This window comes from Rhinichthys klamathensis, unplaced genomic scaffold (genome assembly GCF_029890125.1).
Source record: "Rhinichthys klamathensis goyatoka isolate OS25496 unplaced genomic scaffold, OSU_Roscu_1.1 h1tg000210l_1, whole genome shotgun sequence".
Lineage (NCBI taxonomy): Eukaryota > Metazoa > Chordata > Actinopteri > Cypriniformes > Leuciscidae > Rhinichthys > Rhinichthys klamathensis.
In genome coordinates, this window is record NW_026606735.1 from 863,544 (window position 1) to 882,658 (window position 19,115).

General features: G+C 39.0%; 2 protein-coding genes across 2 annotated transcripts in view; both read right to left on the reverse strand.

The window, feature by feature from the left end:
• The window catches only part of LOC130097123 (uncharacterized), a 28,149-nt gene extending 23,282 nt beyond the window's left edge, over positions 1-4,867 (reverse strand). The window contains exon 1 of the mRNA XM_056263825.1: positions 4,798-4,867. The gene's annotated coding sequence lies outside the window, so the exon portion shown is untranslated. The remainder of the gene's footprint in view (positions 1-4,797) is intronic.
• On the reverse strand, positions 3,940-4,863 carry LOC130097121 (uncharacterized). The gene is made up of 2 exons (XM_056263824.1): positions 4,798-4,863; positions 3,940-4,668 (listed from the first exon to the last, which is right to left on the reverse strand). The coding sequence occupies exon 2, from the start codon at positions 4,663-4,665 to the stop codon at positions 4,195-4,197; it is 471 nt and encodes a 156-aa protein (XP_056119799.1). The 5' UTR covers positions 4,666-4,668; positions 4,798-4,863; the 3' UTR covers positions 3,940-4,194.
• Positions 4,868-19,115: the final 14,248 nt, after the last annotated feature.

Sequence of the window (19,115 nt, forward strand, 5' to 3'; positions counted from 1 at the left end):
AGAAAACTGTTTCGCTGGGTTGGTTCACCCAAAAATGAAAATTGTCATTACTCGCGCTCATGTCGTTCCAAACCTGTAAGATATTCATTCGTCTTTGGAACACAAATTAAGATATTTTAATGAAATCTGAGAGCTTTTTGTCCATCCATTGACAGCCTACACTTTCAAACCCCAGAAAGGTAATAAAGACATCATTGAAGAAATCCATGTGACTCCAGTGGATTAACCTCAAGTTTAGGAAGTGATGTGAGTGCTTTATTTGCACAAAAATAAAAATATTTACAAAATATGAATCTATCAATCTCCAACGCACGTTCAAAAATTTGTTGTGCAAACATTGGGGTTGGCCAATACCTTTTCTTTTTTTCAGGGGAGGGGGTCTACCCCAGGTAGACTGTAAAGTTCTTTGGAGTAACTGAAATAATTTTAAGCTATTTTAAACTGACGTGGCCAAGACCTACATTTATTAAAGCATTACTGGTTTAAAATAATTGAATCACAATAAGTGAATCACAAAGCACTCACATCGCTTCATAAACTTAATTTTAATCCACTGGAGTCACATGGATTACTTCAATGATGTCTTTATTACCTTTCTGGGGTTTGAAAGTGATAGTTGCATAGGGTGTCAATGGATGGACAAAAAGCTCTCAGATTTCATTAAAATATCTTAATTTGTGTTCCAAAGACGAATGAATATCTTACAGGTTTGGAATGACATGAGCGCGAGTAATGACAATTTTAATTTTTGGGTGAACTAACCCTTTTAATACTGTTTGAGAAATAAAATATTGTTTTGAGAAAATGATTTTCATGCGTCATGTTCATTAAATGGGTTTTTGTTTTTAATTCTATTGCACTTAATTCAAGCTGATTTTAATGTCATCACACTGACATTTGTTTATTCTCGCACATGCTTAACAGTTATAGCATTCTTGTATTGTTGCTTTAATGTGTTTTTATGTTTGTATTCAAGCAGCAGTTAATTATATCATACTAATGTATATTATAATACAATTATAATTTAATAAGTATAATTTATACTTGTCAGACAATTCAATTAATTCATATTTTTGTGAATGTTATAATAAATGTTAAAGTTATGGTTTATTTGTGCTGTTATTCCAGAATAATTTGTTTTAACAAAAAAGCTTTTGTTGTTTTAAGTTGTGTTGAAGTTGATTAAACTCATAATTTTAAGGCAACCGTGTAAACTTCTTAGTTCATTGTTACAACAAACTATATGTAGTTAAGATTAAGTTGAGTGAACTTAAAATTGTTTGTTCACATAATATTAAATTAAAGTCCCTGTAAAGGCAATTTAAAAAAAAAATTCTAAACACATTATAATTGTTAGAAATGTATTGCTAAAACATATTACAAAGACTGTGAACTGTGAAGTACTGAATTGTGGAGTTAGACCGTTAAACAGTTTTTCACCATTGATATTTTACGGATTTTCTGGGCGGGGCTAAAACAGGGCTCGATGACGCACTGGAGCCCTTGAGCTCCTGGACACGCCCCTACTTGATGACGCTCTGAGGCCACTGAGGCTGGCCGCTCCTAACAATATTATAGAGCACATTCACATCAGTTTGCCGCTCAATCGCGAGTTACTGTCAGTACTATTATTAGTAACACAGCCTACAGATTGCTAGCTACTAGCTATGCCTTCGTCACGGAAATGCGTACTACCTGGATGCGATCAGCGGATCAGTACAAAACAGATCGGTGTCCTTGTTTAAATTTCCGAAAAACGATTACATCAAGAAGAAGTGGATTAATTTTGTGAAGAGCCACCTTGATGGAGAGCTGAGGATCACCGCCAAAACCCGCCTCTGTAAGTGATCATTTTACACTGGATAGTTTTATAAACTTTCGTCGGAGATAACTTTCTTGGATTCACTGATAATCCGCTGTTACTGGTGAATGGGGCCGAACCGACTCCCGCCTCAGCCTTCATCCTCCCGTCGCGCCGTTCGGCAGTGCGTGCATCCATTCCGGCTGTAGAGTTGAGTGAGGCGAGTCGACGACGGCAGCTTTCCCGCGAGTGGGCGTGGTTTCAGCGCAGCCAGTGGACACGCCCCCAGCGTTTGAGAGCAAGATTACTGCTCATTTTTTCAAGATTTTGATAGCTTATTTTATGTACTTGCTGGCTTTTTTTATCATTCAAATTTGGCTGGGTGACTAATAACACATTTTTCTGTGGTGTGATAAACTCAAAACACATACTTAATTTTGACTTTACAGGGACTTTAAGTTGAGTGAACTTAAAATTGTAAGTTAACTTAATCCCTTTAATTGCTTGAATAAGTTGATACAATATTTAATCTTAAGTTAGGACAACAAAATCACTTGTTGTAAAAACTCACATTTTTAGTTTCAATTAACTCAAAATTTTAAGGCAACCAGGTAACTTACTTTTTTTAGTCAAACTAACAAATCATTTTTTACAGAAATTAATATTTTTAGAAACAATCTGTCGCAAGATTAATTATGCTCATACTGTGTCTTTGTGCTTGTGAAGGCACTGATGTCAGCATTGTGATTGTGTTGTATTTGATTAATTAAAAAAAAACTCATTTTAGCATTTACTAATACAATTGTTTTTTATGACATTTTGTTTAAAATAATTTCCAGCAGAGACTCACCAAATATTTCAATTTACTCAATATTATGATTTAAAGTTTCAATTCTGTATATGACAGTGTTTTAAAGGATGTTGGGTTATATTGTAGTTTAGAAAAATGTGAAAAGGCCATTTTGCACAGCATTTATAGCGGCTGTATGAACAAATAAGATATATTTATAAAAAATATTAATAATTGTACAAACAAAGTTGCTTCACTCTCAAATACACTATCAGTTTGTGATTGTTTTGAAACTCGCCCCCACCCTGAGTTTCCTTTTCAGTGATTATTCAGCGACTTTCTGTTTCCATACTTCAGAAAAGCTGTGAGCATGACAGGCTATAAACATGACGTAGGGCACAAACATCTGGGTGTGTTCAGGGCTTTAATAAACATGCACGAGAATTACGTCATAGTGGAATTTTGTAGATTGAACCAACTTCAAATAATGTACAGTATGGCCAGATCTTTGTTCCTTAATGCTTTTATTGTTATTTAGCATTTGTGTAATATGCATTAGCTTAAATATGCAATTACATGATGTAATTTCCTTGATCAAATAATGCTCATGTTGACTTCATTTGTTGCCACAAAGTGTTGTCAAGTGCAGTCCAGTTTACTTGTGGATATTCAACATCACGAAAATGTGTTTCGTTGACAGCTACTTACACAACCTTCATTTTCCATTCTGCTCATGATGAGTGAATCATTGGAAAGATATGGTATTTCCCATTGTCACGTGACGAGGGAAACCCAGGTAAGCCGACACATAACATATAAAGCAACCACGCCCAGTCCCATTTGTGCACAACAGCGTGCCAAACTGTTTTGAACACTTTCCATTTATCATTTGTCTTATAATTGTTATGTTTGGTTTCTGGAGACATGTCAACTGTTTACTTAAGAGTACTCAAGATGACTTCTAATCATTTAAAATAAAGAAAAGGAAATATTAATATGGGCTAAATATCAGGATATTTCTTATTTGAATTCACCCCCTCAACTTTTGATTTTATTTTTTCTTTGAAGAAGGAGGGTTCCATTCTTGGAAAACCTGGATAGGTCGCCTACCCTAATTGTAAAAGTGTGCTTTTAGACCTGGAAAAGTTCTATAAAATAATAAAATCTTAAAACTCCACAGACAACTATAGCCTACATTTTTCTAGCTGTGCCAAGCTTTAAAATATATATATATATATATTTTTTTTAAATCCTTATCTAGTGAACCACAAACTTATTGGGGATGGGGGAATGATGATGTGGACAAATTATGAGAAGGAGTCGATAAAAAATGAAACTCTGATTGGGAATGATTTAGAGCATTTATTATTTTACTTACGATGCAGAATACAATGAAATATAATTAATAACTACAAAATATACAGTTATAAAATGCAGATAAACACTCTGGAATTACATGAGTTCTTAAGACATAGTGACGTTTATATCACACAATCAAAGTTACATCGTCAAGTATAGGTGATGTCATATTTACAGCATTTAAATAATTTAATACATAACGACAACGGGACTGTTTGTGAGTTTTTGCACACATTCTAACCGATTAACCTCCTCGGAGACGGAGAGTCATGTGAATAGTGCTTTCAGATGTGATGTCGTAGTCTTGCAACTTCATGCCAGCCTCCAGTTGTCTGCCGTTGTAAATCAGTCTCTGCTGATCCTTGGGGACACTCTCTTTGCGGACGATCTTAGTCTGGAGCTGATCTACGGTCTCATTGGCATCAACATCATAGGTTTTGGTCTGGCCCTTCTCGTTCCTGACAAACACTTGGAAAGGTCCAGGGTTGGTGATGAGCAGCATCACCACTGAGCCTGAGTGCAACCCGTAACTGCTGAGGCTTCTGGAATCATCATCAAGGTTGATACGGTGACCGTTGTCGATAGAAAGCTTCTGTTTGTGACGAGGTTCACTGAAGTGTTGAGAAATGAGCTGCTTGAGTTCACCAACTGTGGCATCACCGCTCACCACCAGCCGCTTCACATCTCCGTTCAACAGTTTCACTGTCAGTTCCATTGTCTGTCACGAAGAGATTAATATAAAAGCATTAGAAGTACAACATCATATACTTAAAAAAAAAGAAAAAAGAAGTAGATTAGCGTTAAAATTAAAGTGCAATATTTGTATAGGCAATATAATGCGACTTACCGAGCTGGGTTGTGCAAATAGGCTGCTACGGCTTTCGCTGAATTGTTTTCTTGAATAAGACTTGTAAGTCACAACGATATCAAATGTGTCTCTGGTCACACTGACCCGAGACAAGAATATTTATAAAGCGTCAACTCATGCCCCGCCTTGTTTCGTTTCCGAAAACTTACTCAGTCACTTTCTGTTTCCATTCCTATTTCATCGCTGACGTAGGCTATATAAATCATTGATCAACACGATGTTCACTGCCAATAAACAACAGGCTATAGGCCTATAAAACACATTATTCTGTTTTTAAAAAATAACGATTAGGCTAAAAAAAAAATCGCGCTTGCTTTAGCCTATCCAACATTTTGGATCCTAGAAGAACTTTCAGGAAAGATGTTATAAAAATAAAACCTAGAGAACGTTCTGTGTAGGCCTATGCTATAGGTTTTATTATTTTATTTATTTATTTTTATTATTATTTATTTAATAAGGGACAATGCACGTTAATGAACATAAGGACAATGTCCAAATGTAAATGAACCAGATTTAGCCGTACAGACTCATTTTCATCTGGAGTCGCTGGCAGGTTCGTTTTAGGTTATTACAAATACGTATGCAACCTCAGCATTTAGACCTAGGCTAGCCTATTATGGAAACGGTAGGGAACGTTCTGTAGCATAGGCTATAGGCTATTTGCTGCATGGGTATTTGTATGTGATCTACATTAACAAGTGCATAGTTTATTAACATAGATGTTTCATAGAAATAAAATATATATATTTTTTAAAATCAACATAAAAACAGTCGTCTACTTGATTTTCATTTAGACAACAGGAAAACACAACATTGCTGTGTAACCCTTATTTATTGATGCCGTATCGGCGATTACTCCAGTCTCTTCATCGTGGGTAAATAGCTAAAACACGGGTTACAATGGTGATAATTCACGTTTCTTCTTTAATCAGAACTGAAGCATCGCCAACGCATACTGGATCCGCTAACTCGCAAACAACTCACATCTCTTCTCTCCTCCCCCCCCCAGCGCGCTATGCCTTAAAGGGGCAGGAGCACAAAATAACCTCTTCACAAATATATATAAAACTTTGTATAAGACAAATAAAAAATGTATTGTTTAACATCTGTTTCTTTTTCCCCAAATAAAATAATTAATTTACAAATAGTGATTTTTTTTTAAAATGAACTAGAAAATGTAAGCATTCCGCATGATCACGTGATTGGGGGAAATCCAGGTAAGGTGAGCACATCATACAGCATGCGAAACACCTGTGGTGCCGTGCACAATATAGGCCCACCTAAGAATTGAAGTTGTACTTAAAAACAATTTCCAGTCTGTAAATAAGAAAGCAATAAAAACATCTAGAATTTGTACCATGTTTAATATTCTTTCATAATATGCTTTTCTTTTTTTCTTTTCTTTCTCTTGGCAAATAATTTGCCATCTGACCAATCAGAGCAGAGTAGGCTTTCTGAAAGGAGGGGTTGAGAAAGATTGAATCTTTTATTGAACCGTTTCAGAAAAAAGTTTTTGACCTTGAATGCATGTTAAACTATTGTAGCATAATAGGGGCACTTTAATTACAACACAACAATGTGTTTTAGGCAGAGCCGATCCTGACCTCCCTGGGGCCCTAAGCAAAATTCTGTTATGGGACCCTCCTACCTGACCCACGAGCCATGTAAACCATTTGCCATTGCCACACAGTCACACCTGACACCCCAGTGCTCCCACTACAATCCTCCCTCCTTTAACTAGTACTAATGAAAATGTAATTCATTAGTTTTGAATTATTATTTCTGATATCAGAAATAGACATTGTTACTAGAAAAAGTACATTCTTAATATCAATAATTCACATTTTAAATAGTATCAATTTAATTATTGATATCAAAAATGCATCCCGTGAATGAATAAAAGCTCATATGGCTTGCCATAGCATGTATGTGCGCCTATAATGAGGAGTGCCATCACGCCCATATTACTGGTCCCCAGATGTTTTGCTGGAAAGGGCACGTTTCATTTCATGCACGCGCATTTGAACGCATGTTAACGCGCGACGCGGTTATCTTTTCCGAGCTGCAGTTTATAAACAAACACCGTTGCCCTTTGTCGTTTATCAAACGTAATAAATTGTTGTATTTCACTCTCACTTTTTTTGTCAGGCACAAAGTCACTAGCCTCGTGAGACCATCCTGATCTCGCGAGCTTTCAAGGTTTCACTCGCAGATCAGTCTGGATGCTTTCCGTTAAAGAAAATTTGGGAGCAGTTCACCAAACGAACGTCCAATCAGCTTTGGCTTTGAGGCGGGTTGAGGTGTGACGCAACGGGAAGCGCGACCGTTCAGTCTAAAGAACATGTCGGCTTCAGCGGATGAAACTAGCATCAGCGTGGCTATCTAGCAAGTTTTATCGGAATTACAGAGTATTTCTTCACTGAAAGAAGAGCAAAACACTGCTCTGGAGGCCTTTCTCAGAGGAAAAGATACGCTCTGTTAGTACGTCATATGCTTCGTTGATCTGATTGGTTGATTTGGCCCGTCTATCACCAACATAGGCCAATCAGCTAACCAGTATTTTCGCCCCTTACCAAAACTACTTCAACGGAAGGTTTCCAGATGGATATGCGGAGCAAATCCATCTGGCGGAGTCAGGTTACAAAGTCACAGAACAAAGCCCTGGAAATAGACGGCATTAGCAAGACAGACACAGAAAGACTAAAAGATGCACTGCCTAGCTGGGTTAGACAGACAGACAAGACAGACAGACTAGAGAGAGATGCACATCAACTCAACTTTACTGTTCTTTGCTGACATCAAACTTGGAGAGGAGAGAACACATGTCTACCTGATTGCTGTTCCCGCAATTGACTCTCATGGTGGTTTTTTTCTCTCTCTTTTCGTGACCAGAAGGATAGTTAATTTTCAACTTACTTCAAACTCCGCAAAGGACGGTCCTAAGCCCGGCTGAAAAAGGAGGAGGGTTGGGCATGGGGTTAGCAACCCCATCCCGTTAAAAACAAGTAAATGACAACAAGGGAACAAACGACAACTGGAGCCGGGAGCAAAGCAGACCAGGCAACTGGCATCATGACGGATAGAGACCAAAGCCACAAGGACGTCTCCGAAAGCGGATCCCCTGAAACCGAAAACATGGATAAGAGTTGGATGCTGGAACGTGCGAACGCTCTACCAAACTGGAAAGCTGGAGCAAGCAGTGTGCGAACTGAACCGCTACAACCTGACCCTTATGGGTGTGATAGAAGCAAGATGGACTGGTGCCGGCAAACAGAAGTTGAACACTGGAAAGGTCATCATCTGGACCGGAAGGAAGGACAATGTCCACCGGGAGGGAGTCGCCACCATTATCAGCAAGAACAAGGCAAAAACCATTCTACTGTGGAAACCCGTGAACTCCAAGTACGCCAAGCTATCTGTTGTTGTGGCCTATGCACCAATAGATGACACAGAGGAAAAGGACAAGGACACCTTCTACGATGCACTTCAAGCCGTTTTAGAAGACGTCCCTCGACATGATGTGCTGATGCTGCTTGGCGATTTCAACGCTAGGGTCGGCAGCGACAATAAAGACAGAGAGAGGACCATGGCGCAACCATGGAGTAGGGGTGATGACCGACAATGGAGAGAGACTGGCCAACCTCTGTGAAGAGAACGACTTTGTCATAGGAGGGACCCTGTTCGAGCACAAGGATATCCACAAACTCACATGGACGTCACCGGACGGCAAAACACACAATCAGATCGACCATATTATCATCAATGGTCGATGGAGACACTCCCTGCAGGACGTACGAGTGATGCGACACGCAGACATCGGCAGCGACCATAGTCTTTTGGTGGCCAAGGTGATTTTGAAGCTTAGGAAAGCTAGGATAGGGAACTCCAGGAATCAGCGCTTCGATGTGGCCAAGTTGAAAGACCTAAAAGTGAAGGAAGAGTTTAGCTTTGCCCTAAGGAATAGGTTTAGTGTTCTAGAAGACGAGACAGCGCTGACCATCGGAACTTTCAACAGAGCAATGAAGGACGCAGGAGAAGAAGTCCTAGGCTTGAGAAATAGTAAGAAGACAGAGTGGATATCAGAAGAGACGTGGAATCGCATAGAAGAGAGAAGGCAGATTAAGAAGAGATTGTTGGACTCCAAATAACCAAGACTGAAAGAGAGACTTTTTTAAAGGAGTATAGAGGAAAAGATAAGGAGATGAAGACATTGGCAAGGAGAGATAGGAGAGAATACATAGAGAGGCTGGCGGAGGAGGCGGAGACAGCGGCAGAGCAGAAATACATGAAGACGATGTACCGGAACATCAAGAAGCTGAAGGGCGATTACGGACAGCACCATGACCTTCCAGTGAGAGATGAAAATGGAACGTATGTTACAGTAAACGTCAGTTCTTCCTGGAATGAGAAGTACTGCCTGATTTCCCACGGTGTCTCGATTTTGTCATTTGGCCATCCTTTGCGCATGGTGTTGATAAGGATCTGTAGCGTTTTGTCCTCTTTGGTAGCAGAGCGGATGGCGTTTAGCCTGTCTGATGAGATTGGCAGGTGTTTAATCATATTGACAGTCTCTATGTCCGCTTCCACTGAGCCGTCGGCTGAATGTTCCGGTAGGTATGCTCGGCTCAAGGTGTCTGCCAGTAGCATGTCTTTACCTGGTACATACACTACCTCCAAGTCGTACTTCTGTACACGTAGCATCATTCATTGCAGTCGTTTGGGTGCACTGAGTAGCGGTTTCCTCACTATAACCTCTAAGGGTTTATGGTCACTTTGCACCGTCACTTTACGACCATAGGTGTATTGGTGGAACTTTTCTATGCTGAATACTAGAGCTAGAAACTCTTTTTCTATTTGTGCATACCCACGTTCTGTTTGTGTTAATGCTCTGCTTGCAAATGCAATAGGCTTACCCCTCTGCATGAGTGCTGCACCTAATCCTGTATCTGAGGCATCACACTGCACAGTCAGTTCATCATCTGGGCTGTAAAACTTCAGAACTGGAGCCTGTGCAATAGTGTCTTTAAGTTTGTGGAATGCCTCCTCATGTTGCTCTGTCCAGTTCCACTCACTGTCTTTATGTGTCAGCTTTCTCAGTGGCTCACATTGGTCAGAGAGATGTGGGCAAAACTTGGCCAGGTAACACACCATGCCCAACAGTCTCTGAACTGATTTCATATCTGTTGGTCTCGGCATTTGTGTGATGGCTCGCACCTTTTCTGGGTCCACTTTTAGTCCATCAGCTGTGAGGAGATGTCCAATGTATGGGACTTCATTTTGTCGCAGCTTGAGTTTTTCTGCGTTCAGTTTGATGTTCTGTTGTCTGCACCGGTCCAGAAACAGTCGCAGTTTTCTGTCATGATCCTGCTCAGCTGCTGCTTGTGACTCACCCTGTCCTGTGATCAGCACATCATCAGCGATTATGTACAGCCCAGGCAGATCATCTAATGCTTGTGTCAGTTTCCTTTGGAAAACTTCAGGTGCCGGGCTGATACCCATAGGCATCCTCAGCCACCTGTAACGGCCAAAGGGAGTGGCGAATGTCGTCAGGTAACTGGAATCCTCATGGAGCTTGACATGCCAGAAACCACTTTTGACATCACACACTGTGAATACCTTGGCTTTGGACAGGTCTGGGAGTATGTCCTCAATAGTTGGTAATGGAAAGTGGCTGCGTTTTAACGCTTTGTTTAATGGTCTGGGGTCGATGCACACTCTCAGGCTTCCATTTTGTTTCTGTACAACAACCATTCCGCTGATCCAGTCTGTGCTGCAGTCGACAGGTTTTATGATTCCTCTGCGCTGTAGATCCTGTAGTTCCTCTTTGAGTGGTTTCATCATAGAAACTGGCACACGTCTCTTGGGCAACTGTACAGGCTTTACAGTTTTATCTACCTCTATTTCGTACTCTCCTTCTAGACATCCGTCTCCAGTGAATACATCAGCGTAGTCATCTTTGATTTGTTCCATGCACCACTTTCCAGTTGTAAGTTTCTCTGTGGTGACAATGCTATCTATTGCCATTATATTCTCATAACGCACCTTTATGAGCTTCATGGCCTCACTTGCTTTTTTGCCAAGCAACGGTACAGCATCATCTCCATCTACCACTTGGAACTCGAGCTGGTACAGTTTCTGGTTTCTAGGATTTCTCAACTTAACTTTACATTTTCCTAGTGGTCTCAGTCTGCTCTTGTTGTACATGAGTAATACACTGTCTGTGTGTTCCAGTTTTGTTTCCGGGTTTATCAAATGGATCGGAATGATGTTGCAAGTGGCACCACAGTCAATTTGGAATTTCACCATGTCTGTCCCAAGAAGCATACCTGCAAACAGCTGGGTGTGATCTGCTCTGCTCGTGCCCACTGCATTGACATCCTCTGCCTGTGCTTCAGTCACACACAGGATTTCCTCATATTCTTCACTTGCACATTCTGTTATCTTATGTACAATAGACTTTTCTCTTTGTTCCGGGCGAGCTCTACATTTAGCTGCAAAGTGGTTGTCCTTTCCGCATTTTTTGCACTTCTTCCCATAGGCTGGGCATTTCAGCTTGTTTTTATCATGTATCTTACCACAAAACTTGCAGTCCACTGTGTCACTTGTCCGTCTCTGCTGCACTGCTCCTCGTAGTGCATGCACCTCCTCCACCATCGGTCCTGAGATGGCTTTACAGTTCTCCCGCGACAACTCTGCAGCTCTACACAGCTGTATGCACGTGTCCAGCGACATATCTTTCTCACGCAGCAGTCTCTCTCTCATGCTGGTGCTGTTTAATCCACACACAACACGGTCGCGGATAAGCGAGTCTCTCAGTTGTCCGAAGTTGCATGTTTTCGCCAGTACCCTTAGTTCCGTGACATAGCTGTCAATAGACTCACCCGCTCTCTGGTTCCTGGTGAAGAAGCGATACCGTTCCACAGTTTCGTTTACACAAGGGTTGCAATGTCCATCGAATTTGTCGATAATGTCTTTTAACCTCCATGTATCTCTGGCGGCGTCACTCATTAGTGTGTCCATTAATTCTCTGCCGCTTTCGCCAACAAGATAGCTGAAAAGTGTCACTTTTTTCTTGTCATCGTCGTCACTCACTGTTAACTCCACATAAAGCATAAACTCATCCTTCCACGTCTTCCAGGACCTTGAAAGATCGTTGGAATCCAAACACAATGTCTGCGGCGGCTTCAATCCTTCCATGTTGCACACGGGGATGATCGCGGTTAGCAACTCCGCTAACGTCACCGTTCACGTTCGGCTAACGTTACTGTCTCGTTAAACGTTAAAGTCCACTACCGCTGCCACCATGTTATATTCCGGTCTTTATACTCACAGACTCCAGAATATATATTGTTTAACACCCAACGGGTGGTGGTTTATTAAGCAATACGTTGGAACACATACAGAGTGAACAAACTGTGTCACAGCATAACATTCGAGCTTCCGCGTGCAACCTAACAAACGGTCCGTGCTGCTGCCATAATAACCAAGGATCCGCATCATAACACCGTCCCACATACTAAACAATCACTATTGTTACACTTTCCAAACCGCGACAAACGCCAGTCTCCCTTCTCTGCAGAAGGCGATATATCCGCTCTCAACCAATCACAACGCACCATTCCACGCAATGTAAACAGTAACGGCAGCGCCTTAAATACACCCGGCTTCCTAGTTTTTCTTATCGATTTTGTACTTTTCGATCAACAAACAAACAAAAAAATTAATAATTTTGACGGCATTGATGAACCTGTGGTTGTTTCTGCGGTGGGTAAGAAACGTAAGGCATCGAAATCGAATCATTTACGTGAGGAGATTAAGAAGATGAGGTACTCGGGAGGAGGAAACATGTTTTCAATCTTCTTTACAGTTCTTAATAAAAATATTATACTAATAAACTTACGTTGTTGTGTATTTTCAACAGTTTCAATATGAAAAAAAAAACTTTTATATTGATTCAATGGATTAATTGCATTTTTTTTTTTTTATTTTTTTTTTGGATTATTGCATTTTGGGGGAAAAAATAATCCGTTTTTATAATAAATCTTTGAAAATCAAAACCTGGATTTTAATTTTTTTTTTTTGGTATTATGACCTACAAATGCTATGTGAACGTTTGAAACAGAAAATTTTTCATCTTTCCACTTTCTTGGTAAAGAAAACACATTTTTACTTAAATTAATCTAAATGGATTTATTGCGTTTTGGAACCAAACTCTTTTATTAATTAACTAAAAATAGTGACGATGGTTATCTTAACCATAGACTGTTACATTACGTCACATTAACGCCAGCCCATCAGGTGCTGCGAAGCAAAAGCCTAAATAGGCACGCAAAGAAGCACAGCTCGTAATGCAGGTGTGTGCGTTGTCGTCATCTATTTTGGAGTGATTGATTGCAATGTATTCTAAATATAAACTTGTACTGTAGATCAGCGTCATTTCTGGAAAAATCATTCACCGCTTTATTACGAGTTTAAAAGAGCACGAGCGTCATTAACGTGCCCAGACGCGACGCTTTGAATTTGCGCGTACAATGAATAACATCGCGTCGGGAGCTGAATAAAAACGCTACAAAAGTAAAAGACAAGACGTTTGTATTCAAAGTTAAAAAGCCAACACACTACAACATTTTTAAATGTTTAAAATAAAGGATCTCATGGGTCTATCTTCTAAATTCTGCTGATGATTAGATTATACCATGTCTGACATCAGCCTACTTACGCCAATAATAGCCTATATCAGTTTAGAATTTTTGTCTAATCAGTAGCGATCGTGTCTTTCTCTTCCACTTGATTTGTGTATAGCATATTTAAGCTAGCAATGCAATGCATAATATCATATTACTTATATTAATAATATGACAATATCTGCAGTCAATATTGATTAAATGGGAGGGGAAAATCCTGCCCATACCAGCTATGAAAAAAATGATAAAAGCATATATCACTGAAGTGGTATTCTGGAACTGTGAATAAATTGAATAAAACAGCAAAATAACAATAACTATAACATCTTCATTAAACAAAAAAGAGATTACCTTAGATGAAGTTTGATTAATATGTACATACAGTAGCCTACTGGTAAAAAGTCTGGACCAATTACTATTTTTAATGTTTTTGAAAGAAGTTTTTTATTATGCTCTACCCCAGCTAACAAAATTATGTTCTAAGAACGTTGTGGGAACGTTGGTTTAAAATGTTCTAAAAACGTTGAAATGTCCAGTTTGCTTAACGTTGCTGGAACGGTATCTTAATGTTAGCAAAACGTTGCTGGAACGTTAGCATAATGTTACTGGAACGTTATCTTAAGGTTAGCATAATGTTGCTGGAACGTTATCTTAAGGTTAGCATAACGTTGGCGGAACGTTAGCATAATGTTTCCGGAACGTTAGCATAACATTGCTGGAACGTTAGCATAACATTGCTGGAACGTTAGCATAACATTGCTGGAACATTAGCATAACGTTGTGGGAACGTTGATTTGAAATGTTCTAAAAACGTTGAAATATCCAGTTTGCTTAACGTTGCTGGAATGGTATCGTAATGTTACCAAAACGTTGCTGGAACGTTATCTTAAGGTTAGCATAATGTTGCTGGAACGTTAGCATAACGTTGCTGGGACATTATCTTAAGGTTAGCATTACGTTATTGGAACCTTATCTAAAGGTTAGCATAATGTTGTTTGAACGTTATCTAAAGGTTAACATAACATTATATTAAGGTAAGCATAATGTTGCTGGAAAGTTATCTTAAGGTTAGCATAACATTGCTGGAATGTTCTCCTAAGGTTAGCATACCGTTGCTGGAACGTTATATTAAGGTTAGTATAATGTTCATGGAACGTTCTTGCCCCAAAAATTGTATTAACAATACAACATTCAAATTAAGAATAATGTTTCTACATCATTCTTTCAACTTTATTTTTTTAAACAGCCACGTGAATTACATGTGCCCACTTTTTATATAACTGCACACTTTTACAGAACATCAAAACGTTGAAAATTATTATCATTTATTATCATTTTCTGATGTGAAATGCTACATTAGAGCTTAAAAAAATATATATATATAACATTTTAATGAACAGGAAACAGCTGTTCTGGTTCTAAACTAGCACTGAGGTCCAGTCTGTGATTCAGTATCTTCATGCTCCGTCTGTAAAGTGAACAGATTGACTAATGTTACTAATGGTGATTTATCATTTCATAAACATTTAATAATAATAACAACAATGTGGCTACTCCATAAAGGTTAACCCTTAAGTTATTTAGGTTGTACTTTGTGTACTACTTGTTTTAATTATCCTGATTTCTTTTGATTATTTTAATTTCTTCTATGTAAAGCAATTTGAATTACCATTGTGTATGAAATGTGCTACATAAATAAACTTGCCTTGCCTTGCCTTACTATACATATTAAATCACACAAGATTCAAATATAGCTTACAAATGTAATGGAATTACAATGGAAAGGTTCATTACACATTGTAAAGGATTACACCAGAAAATGAAAAGAAAACATGCAGGAATGTTACTCACCCTTGATTCCCGATGAGGAGCGTACTTCAAGGTGTCTGAAATATATTCCTCTAATACCTTGATGGGCACCTTCGGGTACATCTTTTGGCAAGCCTCTAAAAATAAGTTTACATCATGGTTTAGTGGAACTTCAGTAAAAATGTTAGGAAAACATGGACCTAAAAAAATATAATTAATGTCATGACATCTTTAACAAACATAAGTCCCATTTTTGCAATCAGATCACTGAAACCATATTAAAGTAGTCAGAAATGCATGTGAGCACATTGCATGTTAGGGCTGTGTTCAAAATATCACTATAAAGCTGTATTAGGGATGCAACGGTACACGGTAAAATACCGGACCGTTCGGTCAGCCCTGCACGGGACAATCTACCCTCGTGTCCCGCGGGACTTCGGTTTTGCCATTGAGTTCGCGCTGATCCTTTTAGTTTTTGCTTTAAGCCTTGTTTATACTCGACGCGTCCGCACGAGCCCGAGTCTCCGCTGACTGCGCGCGCACCTCTTCAAACGGACGAGGCGTTTATACTTGACGCGCTCGCCGTTGTGCTATTCTGTGAAACGACAGGGGGCGACTCGGAGTAATTCTCCTCTAAACCATCAGCAGTGAAGAAGTAGTTTGCCGTTTATTAGTAGTTTATTAATTGCTGATTCATAAAAGAGTAATAAATGCAGTAGGTTTATTGTAGCCTACGTTCACTGCATGTAAACTAGTTAAACAACTGAAGCCTGAGTGTTTAAACCTTAATTTCATCAGCAGGGCTTACTTCTGTTATTGTAGGCTTATTTTGTAAATGTAACCAATTACTTTAGACAAGTGCAAACTGGGTACCGTTGCACCCCTAAGCTGTATCGTCACATAATCCTTGCTAATATTGCTGAATACCTCTGATTTGCATCGGGTGGTTCTTTGCCTTAGCATCGTGCATTCAAATTGTGTAATGAAAAGCTAGCTGTGAATCATCCCACTTATATTAGGGTCATTTGCCAGCATTTACCATTTAAAGTTGTTATTGATGTTTGCAGCACAATATTTGACTTGGAGACTAAAAATCATGGTTATTTTTGTCAAGTTATGACTCGTTAGGTTTAGCATGTTCTGTCCGCCTTTAATCAGACACAGAGATAAAGTAGTGCATAAGATTACATTTATTTGAATGAATTATTAGCATTTATTTATATTCTCATAAGAGAAAGAGAGATTTGTACCAGTGTCTTTTTAGTGTCTCTCTCTATTAACGATGAAGCTATGCGTTTAATTAAAAATATTGATGTAACCCCCTCGTTGCTGAGAAATATAATGTAGCGAATCAGTAGCAAAGCTTTTTTATTATATTGTTGCATGTCACACGATATATTATACATCCCTAGCACCTTTAAATTTAAAGAGCACATTAATATAAAACCGTGATTCAACTGACTTGGAACTACCTGTGCATTAAACAGTTTTGTGTTGTACCAAAACACACGGATTCAAGTGAAAATGGTAGCTGCCCAACTTATCCTTTTCATTTGCTTTCGAACTCACTCCTACCTTATGTTAGCCTGGATGCCAGCCCGAATCCCGCCCAGAACATTTTTTGGTCGGGAAGTTCGGTCTGGACTCGATCCATTGAGGAGTAATTATGATCAGCCAAAAAAAGGTCGGACCAATCAAATTGCCAGGGCGGGCTTTATACGATGATTGACAGATGAGGTGCATGTACGTAATCATCACGTCATCGAAGAGCGCTTGGGTTGAATTCGTTTACAACAGATAACTGCCGCTGGAGAATTGAGATTTCACGAGTTCACTTACAAATGAGTCAGATAGAATAAATGCGTATATGACGTGCTGTCCGAGGAGAGGGCTCCGTGATCGGCATTCGGCCCGAACCCAGAGTAGGCTAACATTACTCGCCCGTATTCCTGGCTGTGGAAGAACAAGCCGAGAGTGAGGAGTCGGGGTGGTGGAGAGATGCTGAAAACTGTCGAGGAGTGTTAGGTGAGTTGACAGAGTGAATATGCTTCCTCTCGTGCTGATAGGGTAACGTTAGACTTGGTATTGTTTGATGACAAGTTGATTGGAATGATTATTTGAACGTGCTGCTCCCGAACTTTGTTTATGAAACATCATGTGTAGATTCCGCCATCACGTCTGTTATAGAAGATATCGACAGCGCATTTCTTTTAAAAGAGGAACAGAGAACCGCGATCAAGGCATTTGTCGGTCGGAAAGATGAATGAAGAACATGCGTCATTTACTCCGTTGCTCTGATTGGTTGTAGGTCTATCCAATTGAATGCAGAGGCATTTTTTTTCCTGGTTCAGTTGAAACACGCCCCATAATCACAGCCCAATGGATCAGTTTCAGACTCATGTTCTTTCTAGAATATGAGTATGACGAAGTCAGGCTAACCTTATGTGACATTAATGTTAATAATGGTATTGTGTCTTAGCCGATCAGATCACTGAAAACTCTTTTTAATACCAGGTGTAAATGCAGTGAGTCTTACAAAATGTAATACTTACGAATGATCACACTGCAAATATTAAGGTCTTGGAAACTGATTTTCCCCTTCCTTCCCTTCAAACTGTACTGGCTCCAAACACAGTTGAGTGCAATTGCTCTTAAGGCCCTCCGGACGGCGTCTCCAGCTGTTTTGCCTCCAAGAAGGCTAAGGTGATGGACCTGTAATAAAAAAAGCAATAATTAGTTTGGGACAGATATATACTTCCATTCCTAATCCATGTATAACTGTGAACGTAGCATTTCAATTGCTGAAAAGTAAGCCTATGTAAGAAAAGTACATTTTCCTGGAAAACCAGATGCACCAGGTGAAAATTGCATGGTGAAGAGAAAACAGAAGGTCACCATGGTATATAAGTTGCCTTTTATAATTCAATTATAGAATATTTTATAATTTAATTATATCATACTAATTTGTATTATTTATAATATATAATAGTCAGAAATAATGCAAAATACCAGAACATAAAAAAAAATATTTAAAAATATGTATTTTAATTCCTCTTATTGGTATTCAGAACAGGACAAGACAAAATAAGCAAATTGTGGCATTCTTTTATAAACAACATTTATTATAAAAGGCAAATGTAAATATATGTATTAAAAGCAAAACTGAAACCGGAAACCTATCTCCTTCAGCATGGATCCAAATGTTTTTAACTTTGTGTTGCAACATTTAGTTTCTAAACTATAAAATTGTGTGCTGCAACATTTAGTTTTAAAACTATTATTTATGTAAATGGGGCTTCAAATTAACTCGTGCCCTTCATATGCGCAAAAATGTATTGTACAACTTTAAATTGAGCCATGTTTCTTTTCTTTTTTAGGTTTGGTTGACTTTAGATTGATGATGAATAGGCTATCATATCAAGTTTGGAATGCAAACTGATATGTTGTGTTCGTGTGCATATTTATGTGCACTTTGCAAAAGTTTTTAAATTATAAGTAAATTACATTATAGATGTCAAAGCACATTTCAAGTGATAAAAACCCCACAATTATAATCTGCGGTTAAATGTACTTACAGTTTTTTTCCTGTATTCACCATCTTGCATTTTAGAGCATAAATCATTCAGTTCCTGAGTAGTACGGCAAGGATTGAGCAGGAACTCAGAAAAGTCTCCTGTTTGCTGGTCACCACTTCTTAAAAGACTTTCGATCGCTGACAGCTTTTGGTCCATTTTGTCCAGTCGAATAAAAATGGCCCTTTCAAATTTCTTCAACTCTGTGTTGTCTGAAATGTACAGTTCACAT

What these genes read in the sequence shown, in the direction of transcription:
- LOC130097121 (XM_056263824.1), bottom strand. Translation starts at nt 4,665, where the DNA reads ATGGAACTGACAGTGAAACTGTTGAACGGAGATGTGAAGCGGCTGGTG.